At 39.8% G+C, this 12,779-nt stretch overlaps 1 protein-coding gene across 1 annotated transcript in view; it reads left to right on the top strand.

Moving 5' to 3' along the window:
* Window positions 1-12,779, top strand: part of LOC310853751 (ankyrin repeat and BTB/POZ domain-containing protein 3-A-like) — a 215,180-nt gene that overhangs the window by 158,679 nt on the left and 43,722 nt on the right. Inside the window, 1 exon segment of the mRNA XM_083758173.1 lies at window positions 11,808-12,090. Coding sequence (XP_083614299.1) covers window positions 11,808-12,090 — 283 coding nt within the window.

Genomic DNA, 12,779 nt, shown 5'->3' with positions numbered 1-12,779 from the left:
AAATAATACACTACATACCTTAAACAAAACATTAAGACCCCATGAACCATGCAAAACTCAGAAAGCACACCATCACATACCAAAATAATACCTGCCATACATTAAAACAAAACCTTAAGACACCCTGGACCATGCAAATGTCACAAAATACGCCACCACATACCATAATAATCCAAGTCATACATTAAAATAAAACCTTAAGACAACCTGAACCATGCAAATGTCACAAAATACATCACCACATACCAAAATAATCCACGTCATACATTAAAACAAAACATTAAGACACCATGAACCATGCAAATGTCACAAAACACCACATCACATACCAAAAATAACCCATGTCATACATTAAAACAAAACCTTAAGACACCCTGAACCATGCAGATGTCACAAAATACACCACCACGTACCAAAATAATCCAAGTCGTACATTAAAATAAAACCGTAAGACAACCTGAACCATGCAAATGTCACAAAATACACCACCACATACCACAATAATCCAAGTCATACATTAAAATAAAACCTTAAGACAGCCTGAACCATGCAAATGTCACAAAACTCACCGCCAGATACCAAAAATAACCCATGTCATACATTAAAACAAAACCTTAAGACACCCTGAACCATGCAAAACTCACAAAATACACCACCACGTACCAAAATAATCCATGTCATACATTAAAATAAAACCTTAAGACACCCTGAACCATGCAAAACTCACAAAATACGCCACCACATACCAAAAATAACCCAAGTCATACATTAAAACAAAACATTAAGATATCATGAACCATGCAAATGTCACAAAACACCACATCACATACCAAAAATAATCCACGTCATACATTAAAACAAAACCTTAAGACACCCTGAACCATGCAAATGTCACAAAATACACCACCACGTAACAAAATAACCCATGTCATACATTAAAACAAAACCTTAAGACACCTTGAACCATGCAAAACTCATAAAACACCACAACACACACCAAAAATAACAAAAGTCATACATTAAAACAAAACATTAAGACAACTTGAACCATGCAAATGTCACAAAACACCACACCACATACCAAAAATAACCCATGTCATACATTAAACCAAAACATTAAGACACCCTTAACCATGCAAAACTCACAAAATACGCCACCACATACCAAAAATAACCCATGCCATACATTAAAACAAAACCTTAAGACACCCTGAACCATGCAAAACTCACAAAATACGCCACCACGTACCAAAATAACCCAAGTCATACATTAAAACAAAACATTAAGATACCATGAACCATGCAAATGTCACAAAACACCACATCACATACCAAAAATAACCCAAGTCATACATTAAAACAAAACCTTAAGACACCCTGAACCATGCAAAACTCACAAAATACACCACCACGTACCAAAATAATCCAAGTCGTACATTAAAATAAAACCTTAAGACAACCTGAACCATGCAAAACTCACAAAATACGCCACCACATACCAAAAATAACCCAAGTCATACATTAAAACAAAACATTAAGACACCATGAACCATGCAAAACTCACAAAATACGCCACCACATACCAAAAATAACCCAAGTCATACATTAAAACAAAACATTAAGACACCCTGAACCATGCAAATGTCACAAAACACCACATCACATACCAAAAATAATCCACGTCATACATTAAAATAAAACCTTAAGACACCCTGAACCATGCAAATGTCACAAAATACACCACCACGTACCAAAATAACCCAAGTCATACATTAAAACAAAACATTAAGACAACTTGAACCATGCAAATGTCACAAAACACCACACCACATACCAAAAATAACCCATGTCATACATTAAAACAAAACATTAAGACACCCTGAACCATGCAAATGTCACAAAACACCACATCACATACCAAAAATAATCCACGTCATACATTAAAATAAAACCTTAAGACACCCTGAACCACGCAAATGTCACAAAATACACCACCACGTACCAAAATAACCCATGTCATACATTAAAACAAAACATTAAGACCCCATGAACCATGCAAAACTCACAAAGCACCACAACACACACCAAAAATAACCCAAGTCATACATTAAAATAAAACCATAAGACAACCTGAACCATGCAAAAAATCTAAGTATATCGTACGTATATACTTAAAACTAGTATGAATGCGTGCTAATGTTGGTTGACAGGAAATTATACACCTGAATATACAGGTTACGTCAATATGGTATACATGATTACTTTAAACATGTGGCAAACAGGGACAGTCCCCTATAGTGGCATATAGATATGCAGCCTTTAGGATTCCACCAACCATGCCTCCAGTTAATGAAATTATATCCATATCAAAAGTCAAATATTGCGAGATGGTAACAAAAAAAAAACTATCTAACTAATCTATGTAAGTATGTACTGTATTACACATTGTATACATCGATCTAACTAATCGTATACCAATCAATATTATTGCCAGCATCACAGCTCAAAATTGGTCAACCATGTCTGAGCATACCTGAACGTCAGCCGTCACACACACATACACATACACACCCACACACACACACACACACACACACACATCGTACACCACATACCGTACACAAATACACACACACACACACACACACACACATACACCTACACACACACACACAAACACCCACAAACATAAACACCGTACACCATATACCGTGCACAAACACATACACATACACACACACACACACACACGCACACCGTACACCACATACCGCACACCACATATCGTACACAACCACATACCGTACACATACACATACACATACACACACACACACACACACACACACGCACAAACACCGTACACCACATAACATACACAAACACACACACACACACAGACACACACACACACACACACACACACACACACACACACACACACACACCGTACATCATATAGCGTACACAAACACCCAAACACAAACACATACATACACACATACACATACACAAACACACACACACACACACACACACACACACACACACACACACACACACACACACACACACACACACACACACACACACACACACACACACACACACATACCCCCGAAACATCATGTGTCTCAGTGCATGAGTCCAAACAACCCCTAAATGTAAAGAATATATGCACCACATGAACTTATTCATAGTAAACAGTATCTGATTCTATCATATTACTGACATTGATAGTAAATAACGGATACAAAAGCACTATATTCATGTGTTTACTAGCATATTTACTAGCACACCAGGTATAAATGTCTGGAATCACTCAACATTCAAACGTCTTTTAGTGATTTAACTCTCTGATTTACAGAGTTCATATGACCCCAAGTTGATACAGGCATATCGACGAGCAAACCAATGAAGGTAGACAGAACCATTTATAAAATGGTAGGTATCTGTCCTGCTCAGCCTGGTGTACTATGGAGTGAAAGATACAGAGACAGGGGCTATAGGTATAGGTCTATTGAAATAATAGTAAGAGTCCTAGATGTGGAGACTGTTACGAGTGACATATTGTGAGAATTGCAGATCTGCTACTTTTGCATCATTATGCCTTAACACATCGTCATACTTTCAAAGTTTAGAAACCATGTGAAAATTGGTACCAATGGTTAATGACTAGTCTTATACTCTAAATAAACTGTAATATTATATAATACTGATAAAGAACATAGTCACGTCCAAAGATGTGTATTGAACTCTACTTAACTAAATCCAATGGTCTAAAATAAAAACCCCATATCATGTCAATTATACTTTTTTAAGCATGCATCATCTATACCCCTCCTGTATTTTGCCTAAATGCTTTACCTTAAACATACCATAGGTGCCTGTTATATCACAGACTGTCACATGGTTAGGGTTGAACATAATTTTTAACATTGCTACTCAGCCATCATCGGCTTGGCTAAATGACAAAATGAAGAAGTCAGTAAAATAACAAAATGGTGAATTAAAATACTAGCTGAAAATAACAAGTGCCGCCGACCTCGGACATCAGTACAATATGCCCACACAGGCTAGAAACTGCTTGTCTTGCATCCAAACCGGCCAGCCACAGTCTGTCGATTTTGAGGAAGTCACATAGATGGAGAAAGTTGAATGATCACACACAGACCCACACACACACACACACACACACACACACACAGATAGAATCAATAGGACAGTTCGCCTACACAAATCAGTGCATGCGCAGTTCAGTTTGAACAGATGGGGATGTGAAACCAATTCGAAAGCAGAACTAGAATCATATTGATCCCCCAACTGCCAAAGATGAAAATGCATGTATACATAATCAATATGCTGACCCAAACTGGCACAGATGAAACTGCCGTCCTCATGCAATCTGATGAGATCATCAGATAACGGAAACTCCAATCAGCAAAATCAATATGACCGGAAATGGTAACCATAATGTCCCTAGGGAGTGTCCTCAGTACAGAAATGCCCTGATCTGACATAGGGTCTCTATATACGTATCCTATCTAACTACTACTATACATTAAACAGATTCATGTTTGAAATATTTCCACTTGCTATGAATGTGATTTTCAATCTAATTTCTTGTTGTTTCTTGTTTCTTGTTTCCTCTGCTGTAAAGTATTGGACTTGTGCATTCCTTGCTGATTTGAGTAAATGCTGAAACAGTCATTTTATGATATACTGTACAAAACAACACCAGTCCTGTGAAACCAGAAAACTTCTAGATAATAAAGCAACTTAATTATAATAATGTAGTTTGATGACTTGTGTACAATTTAGTGCAGGGGTGGGTGGCAGTTTGTGTCTTGGAAAACAAATAACTGGTAGACTCATTGTTTTTACTTTATTTATCTCGGTTAAATGTTCAGAGTCAAGAGTTGTTGTTGTGCTGGCTCCTGTATTTTGCCTTTATGTCTTCCGTTGTTCAGCCACTAGGTGGTGTATGTGCGCCGTGTATTATTCTAGGCTCTAGTGTTGCGGTCAGAATTGGTCCTCTGAAGCTCCCGTAGTTCTATATGTTCCGCAGTTGTTTGCAAGTTGTCAATGCAGAGAGCAGACGTTTTGATCTTTGTTTTGTTTGTGATCACCACAGGATCATTGCTTGTGAGTTATGCTTTCCGTTCTTCTACAAATTATTATGTGTTGTTCTTTGCTGTCTTACTACAGGAGTGAGTGAGTTATTTAGACTTGTAGCTTAGTTTAACCTAGTCTAGCCTAGCCTATGTGTATAGCTTTAGGGCTGTAGCATTACTTGCTTTAGCATTAGCTGTAGCCTTCTGTTATTGGATTTGCTTTATACAGTGTCTGCTTGTTTTCAGTACTTGTTTTCTGTATTGTTACAAAAACTACTTCTTGCATAATATTTGACAGCTTTGCTTGATGTGAACAGTACAGTATATATTACCAATCCCATGTTTATTTTCTTTTTTTGTAGTTTTACTGTGTGTGTCCCGCTACACTAAAAATGAAGAGGAATAAATCCATCTTTCAGTAAACAGTAAAAGGACTCCCAGTTGTCTGTCTGCCTACTTAAAACCTTAAGGGACCTTTTTGACGAGGGCAGATTAGTTGTTAATCTGTGGTTTGTAGGAGTGCTGTGTGTTCATGTGTGTTCACACATTTAGCGAGTAACATAAAATAGAGATTAAATAGTAAACTTTGTAATTTTAAAGAATATAACATTGTAAGATAAATTAAGATCAAAGTATAAGGATCATTTGTATCTTCATCAGAGCTGGTTCTACTTGGTTCTGTTGTGACTGAAGGAATATGTCTCTGCTTCAGTAACAATTCACTGTACTGATACAGTACATACATTTATGCTTTTAATACTATGTACATAATGTCCATACATATATGTATTGGATATAGATAGAGCATGCCTGGGGAGAAGGGAGGGGTGGAGCATGCAGCAGTTTGTTAGGTTGTGAATGGCTGAGAGGTGGTTCTATTGTTCTCCTCTGCGGCCTATCAATCCAAGCAGTTAGTGGCTCCACCTCAGGCTCTCTAGTATAATAAGAGTTGCTCTGTGTCAGTTCTCCACAACTGCTCCAGGATATCAATCATTTCTGCTCAGATCTGACTGTGGACTCCAGACTTCAGGAGAAGATGAACTCTGTCAACCTCAACTCTGCTGAACAGGAGGAACCCAAAGACCATGGTATGTTACTTGCCCCTTTCACCTGTCATATTTGGATAATTAAAACATTGCATTCAATTGAATTCAACCTCTCAATGTGTTTTTCCTTTATCTTTGTTTCCAATCCAGTGTTGCATCATCAGTCTGGCCTCCCTGTCTTACCAACAGTAAATGAACATAGAAGCTTGGCTAAACCAAAACCGCACGATTGTGACCAGTGTGGACAATGCTACCGTTACAAATCTCAACTTAAAACACACCAGAGAATTCACACTGGAGAGAAACCCTATGGATGTGATCATTGTGGACAACACTTCTCTCAAATGTCCAGCCTTAGAGCACACCATAGAATTCACACTGGAGAGAAACCCTATGGGTGTGATCAGTGTGGACAACACTTCTCTGAAATGTCCAGCCTTAAAAACCACAAGAGAATTCACTCTAGAGAGAAACCCTATGGGTGTGATCAGTGTGGACAACACTTCTCTGTAATGGCAGGCCTTAAAAAGCACCAGAGAATTCACTCTGGAGAGAAACCCTATGGGTGTGATCAGTGTGGACAACACTTTTCTGAAATGTCCAACCTTAAAAACCACCAGAGAATTCACTCTGGAGAGAAACCCTATGGGTGTGATCAGTGTGGACAACACTTTTCTGAAATGTCCAACCTTAAAAAGCACAAGAGAATTCACTCTGGAGAGAAACCCTATGGATGTGATCAGTGTGGACAACACTTCTCTCAAATGTCCCACCTTAGAACACACCATAGAATTCACACTGGAGAGAAACCCTATGGGTGTGATCAGTGTGGACAACACTTCTCTGAAATGTCCAGCCTTAAAAAGCACCAGAGAATTCACTCTGGAGAGAAACCCTATGGATGTGATCAGTGTGGACAACACTTCTCTCAAATGTCCAACCTTAAAACGCACCAGAAAATTCACACATGATGATGATGATTTATTTTTTGATTCATGTGTTGGTTAATTGCAAGTAAACTTAGCATAAAGAATGGTTATGCAGTCACAACCATTACAATACTGTAAAATTCAACAGGATTGTTCATGGAGAAGAACATGATGAAGGACAAGTTTCTCACTCTCAAGCATGTAGGCCATATTGATCACAAACCATATAATTTTAACTTCTATTACTAAGTAAAACTATAGACAATATAGCAATTGCAAATGATCCATCATCATTTCACACATTATAGGCTACTGCCCATACACACAGCTATGTAAATCACTACTTCATTAGTGACATCAAACATGTCATGTGTGTACACATACCATATACATATGTTTAGTGTGGACAGTATCCATAAACAATCTGATTAAATAGAGGCTGATAAATATCAGCACATCTATATAAAAGTGTTGCATGATGATTTATGTTGTGATGAATGTGTTGCTTAATTGCAAGTAAACATAGCATAAATAATGGTTGTGCAGTCACAAATAAAGGCAAACAAGTCAGAGGTGTTTTCTGTTTCTTTTGTTTGTTATTTACTTTTTTGTAGACTACTGTGTGGTAATTCCAGTCAATCACATGCAATACCTTTTAGAAGGCAACAATAGATAAACAACTATGCACTGACAAAGTCTTACAAAACAGCGTGTTCCGATAGTTAAGGTCACGCCCTGTCCAGTATTTGAAATGCAAAACATGACCAAGTTGTGGAGCAGTATGCATATTGAGGACATTATTGTAATGAATGGTACTGCAATAGAACTAGAACGGTGACCCGTCGTTCTAAGTTATAGTATTTACTGACTGATTTACATCTCAATTGATCACAAACCATATCATTTTAAGTTCCAGTACTAATGACTCAATTACATCTCAAAAGTAAAACTACCAAGCAATTGAGCCATCATCATTTCACACATTATAGACTACTGTCCCAAACACACAGCTATGTAAATCACTACTTTAGTTTCAATGAGTCAATGAGTCTGACTAAATTGCATCTCAATAGCCATATAGCCCCCCCCCCCCCCCCCCCCCCACACACACTTTAGTTTGTCAGTGAAAAAAGGTAGTCGACAAACATTTTTCGTCTTAGTTTTAGTCTACGAAATCAACACTGCTCTGACCTTGAAACAAGGGAAGTAGTCAGAGAATATTGTCAGAATAATGTGAAATCTGGGAATATTTTTCTTACCAAGATATGTCTTCACCAATGTGTTTGTAAAGGTGTCTACTCTACTAACATAACCCACAGTGGTTTCTATTCCATTTGATTTCTATGGTATATGGTTTCTCTGCTATGGTTTGTAATTCAGCTGGATTCTATTCTGAATCCATTCCATGAAATTTAGAACATTTTGCCTTAAATTAGTTGTTAACGATCAGCAGCTGTCAAAAAATTCCCCTAGGGTTGCTGCATAGAAACGAATGTGGGATGTGTTAGTAGACAGACATTGCAGACATTGTATTAATATCCCCTGACTAAAGAGAGAGTGCGGTGCAGCTGTAGGTCGGTCTCTGTGATTAATTCAGATTAAATGGAGCGTCACCCCATGGCAGTGCTGCAGCTTGGACCATTAACCTATTTTGGGCGGGAACCCCTGTTGGTGTTTTAAGCATTACGTATTTAATACGAGCTTGTAGGTCTGCTATTTTTGAAAAATCGTGAAAATGTGGCACAAATATTTGAATATATATGGCTAAAATATTGGCTTCTGGGGGGGTCCCTGGAACTACATATTTTGAGATGGGGGTCCGTGGCCCAATATAGAGATAATTCTGGGGGTCCTTGACATGAAAAAGGTTGAGCACCACTGACAGAAACATGGGTTTTTCAGAAAAATGGGTTAAATTACAGTAAAGGGAGACGGGCGGCCATGTTGTCCTGCCGACAACGCAATGTAGAAATGTTCTGCAGAAGAATAAGGAAAAGTTCGGAATTCAATATTTACTTGAGAAAAAGTACAGAAGTATTACAATGTACATAATGTGCCAAAAGTATAGAAGTACAGTATACTCTTTCTACAGAATGTCCCGTTTCCAAGTTTCCAATTGTGTAAAAAATCATTTTAAAATAGCAGATCTACAAGCTCACAATGTGTCGGCTGAAGTGGTTACGGTATGTTTTGCAATGATAATCAAAATCTACAACGTAACTAGCAACTAAAGTTTTCAAACAATTGTATATGGAGTAAAAGAAAAAAATTGCCTCTTGGATGTAATAGAGTAAGTATTGGAAATACTCAAGTAAAGTACAAATACCTCAACATTTTACTCAAGTACAGTATACTTGAGTACATGTACTTAGTTACATTCCACCACTGCACACTTCAGCTCTCTTGGATAAAGGGAAAAAAAGGAAAAAGAAAACAGAGGCTAGGAAGAGGTAATTGGTACAGCGGTATCATCTGTTGTATACAAGCTTTTGTGACAAATCCCCTGAAAACCTTTGAAGAACCTCAACTGATTGCTTTGGCCCCTCCACCAGTTTGAAATTGATCGAAGGAGGAGGGTGTGTCTATTATTTACGGCTGTGATGTTGGAGTTCCTTATTTCCTTTTCTTTTCTTTTTTTGCGTGTGTGTGCGAGCTTATAGGGGGAGAGAGCCAACTCTTGGTTCGTTTCCCTCCGAGTAAGGGAGGGCTGTTGTTGTGAAATTGCAGCAGGAATGACAAGTAATTTTATACTTTTGCTTTTGGTGGTTTGTTCTTTCTTTAGTTAGTCTTTAATTTCTTCCTTTTCACTTATACTTCCCCGTTCCCGCTGTATTCCACACAGTGCCTGAAAAAGGTCTTTGCACTGTACTGGTTTATTCCAAGTGCAATCAAACTAATCTGGCATTGACAATACGTATACGCAACAAAAACAAAGTCTGTGAAGGTTAGCCATAATAGTCTTTGGGCTCACTAGTTAAACTCTCAAGCCCTACTGTATATATTTTATTGTGCAACGACTACCGAAAATATGCAATCTCTACGTACAAGCTCACAATGAGCTGTTTAGCTTGTAGATCTAGATTTTGTGGGTTCGAACTTCGAGCTGATATAGAACCCGCGATTTGCCCCCGGTGAACCGGAAGAATAGTTGTCGGCCATTTTTGAGCCACCGTGGGTCACCTTTTCTCTCATCAGAAAAGGTTGCGATATCACCTCCGTGTTTCAATTCCGAGAAAAAACGTGTTAAAGATCGCGCTTAGAATGGAAGTGGACGGAGGGAAAACATCTGGATCGCCCACCATAGCGGAAGCAAGCCGCGATCTAGCGACGGAGAAACTCTACTACCTATATCGTACCCCTGGTTTAACCCATTTTGGGGCGGGAACCCCCTTTTAGTGTTTTAAGCATTATGTTATGCTTTAGCTATATTGATAAATAGCAGATCTACAAGGTCGTAGCGCGGTACCGAGTGCTGCGCTACGACCTTGTAGGTCTGCTATTTTTGAAAAATCATTAAAATGTGCCTCAAATCTTTCAGAAAAGTGTCATGATTTAGTCGCTATAAGAGATGGAAACCATGCTTTTTTAAGTTTTAAGTTTCTCAAAAGCTGTCATTTAAAGATCCCTGGAGTCGTAGTGCAAAGTGACGTGAGCCGCGCGTTCCGCTTTGTGTGAGCGCCTGTGAACTCCTTCAGCATGAGATGGATGGACGGTGTCGTATAGGAGCAGCAGGGTGGAGGAGACGCCACGTCATCCGGCATTTGGCTTTTGTTCTGGCATTCTGCTTTTTGACAGCACGACAGCATGAATAATCAAACGAGTTCAGAGGACAGCGCTGCTATTTTTATAGATGTCAAAAAAAAAAAGAAGTCAAAGCAGAGACAGAGACAGTGTGCGTGCGTGTGTGTGTGTGTGTGTGTGTGTGCGTGCGCGTGCATGCAACTTAAATAATGCAGTCAGTAGTACTTTTCGGTTTTCTCTTTAACCTGGAACCTCCATCATTCCACCGAATTCCAGTAATTAGATCGCTAAAGTTGATTGTCCTGATGAATTGACTGCGGGTCCAAGATGCTGCATTTTTGCGCTCAGAACATCGTCACTATAGTACAGACTTTTACTTGTAACTAGTAGTTTTATATTACAGTATTTATACTTTACTTTTACTTAAGAAATGTAGTATACTTTTTCCACCACTGGATAATGACCAATACATATCCTCCCCCACCGTATGTGTGTGTGTGTGTGTGTGTGTGTGTGCGCGCACGTCTGCACGCATGCGTTTGCACGCGCGTGCCTCTCAGAAGAACTTTAATTTTGTGTCATCATCTCAATTAAGGCACGTGTTTGTTTGTTCACCATGTCCGTTTGTTGCGTCTCCCCCCCCCCCCTCTCTCTCTCTCTCTCTCAAAGTCATACGATTTGTCACACGTTACCGCAGTGAAATCTGTTCTCCGCATTGGACCCATCTCTTGGAGCAGTGAGACGCAGCGGTGAGCTGCAGCCGTGCCGCGCTCGGGAATCATTTGACCCCCCCCCCCCCCAATCCAACCCTTTGATGCTGAGTGCCAAGCAGGGAAGCCATTGGGTCCCATTTTTGTTTTTTTTTACAGTCTTTGGTATATGACCCGGCCGGGGATCGAACCCCCGACCTCCCAGTTTCAGGGCGGACACTCTAACAACAAGGCCATACTGTCTCTCTCTCTCTCTCTCCTCTCCAGGTGATCTGGTGTCGCGGGCCATGCACCACCTGCAGCCGCTGCACATAAAGAACCACCCCAGCAATGGCACCACCACCACCACCACCCCCACCACCACCACCCCCATCCACCACCCCCACCACCCCCACCAGCACCACCAGACGACGGCTGTGGCCAACAGCGGCTCCTCCGTGCACTGGGAGCCCGAGGCCCTGTACACCCTCTGCTACTTCATGCACTGTCCGCAGATGGAGTGGGAGAACCCCAACGTGGAGCCGTCCAAGGTCGCCTTGCAGACCGAACGGCGAGTAAAAAAAAAAAAAAACCTTTCTGTTTTCCTAGTGAATTAATCACTTTTTCTTTGTGGCCGTGACCGCCGCTCTGACTCGTGGTGCGTTACACACCCGTTCAAATCATGCAATAGAAATAACGGCGATGGGGGGGGGGGGGGATCAATTTAACTTAATTGAAAAATAGCAGATCTACAAGCTTGTAGGTCTGCTATTTTTGAATAGCTTTTTCAGAAAACTGTCAGGATGTAGAAGACATTTTTAGAACCTTATCTCAGGTCAAAATGGGTACCAAAAGTATGCATTATGCAGAATGCATCATTTAGGTTTTCAAAGACCTTTTGAAAATAGCCGATCTACAAGCTCACAATGCGGCGCATTGTATAAGATCGGCTATTTTCAAATGGCCGAAATGTGCACAGTGTACACAATGTCATGTACGACAGAGACGTTTTCATTGTGACGCAACGTGTACTGTGTACTATAGGCTATAGTGCTATAGCTTTACAAAATGCACCCACCTTTTCCTGTGTGGGCACGTGTGTGTGTCCTCGCAGGCAGTGGTGGAACGTTACTACTCATACTACTCATTTTCAACATCCAACTGAAGTATTCTAAAAAAATGTCTTCTACAGTTTTCTGAAATCCCTCATGTTTCTATGTCGGTGGTGCTCAATGTTTCATGTCAAGGACCCCGAAAATG

Source organism: Protomyctophum parallelum (genome assembly GCF_964188405.1).
Source record: "Protomyctophum parallelum genome assembly, chromosome: 22".
In the NCBI taxonomy this organism is placed as follows: domain Eukaryota; kingdom Metazoa; phylum Chordata; class Actinopteri; order Myctophiformes; family Myctophidae; genus Protomyctophum; species Protomyctophum parallelum.
This window is presented reverse-complemented; position numbering and strand designations above follow the sequence as displayed.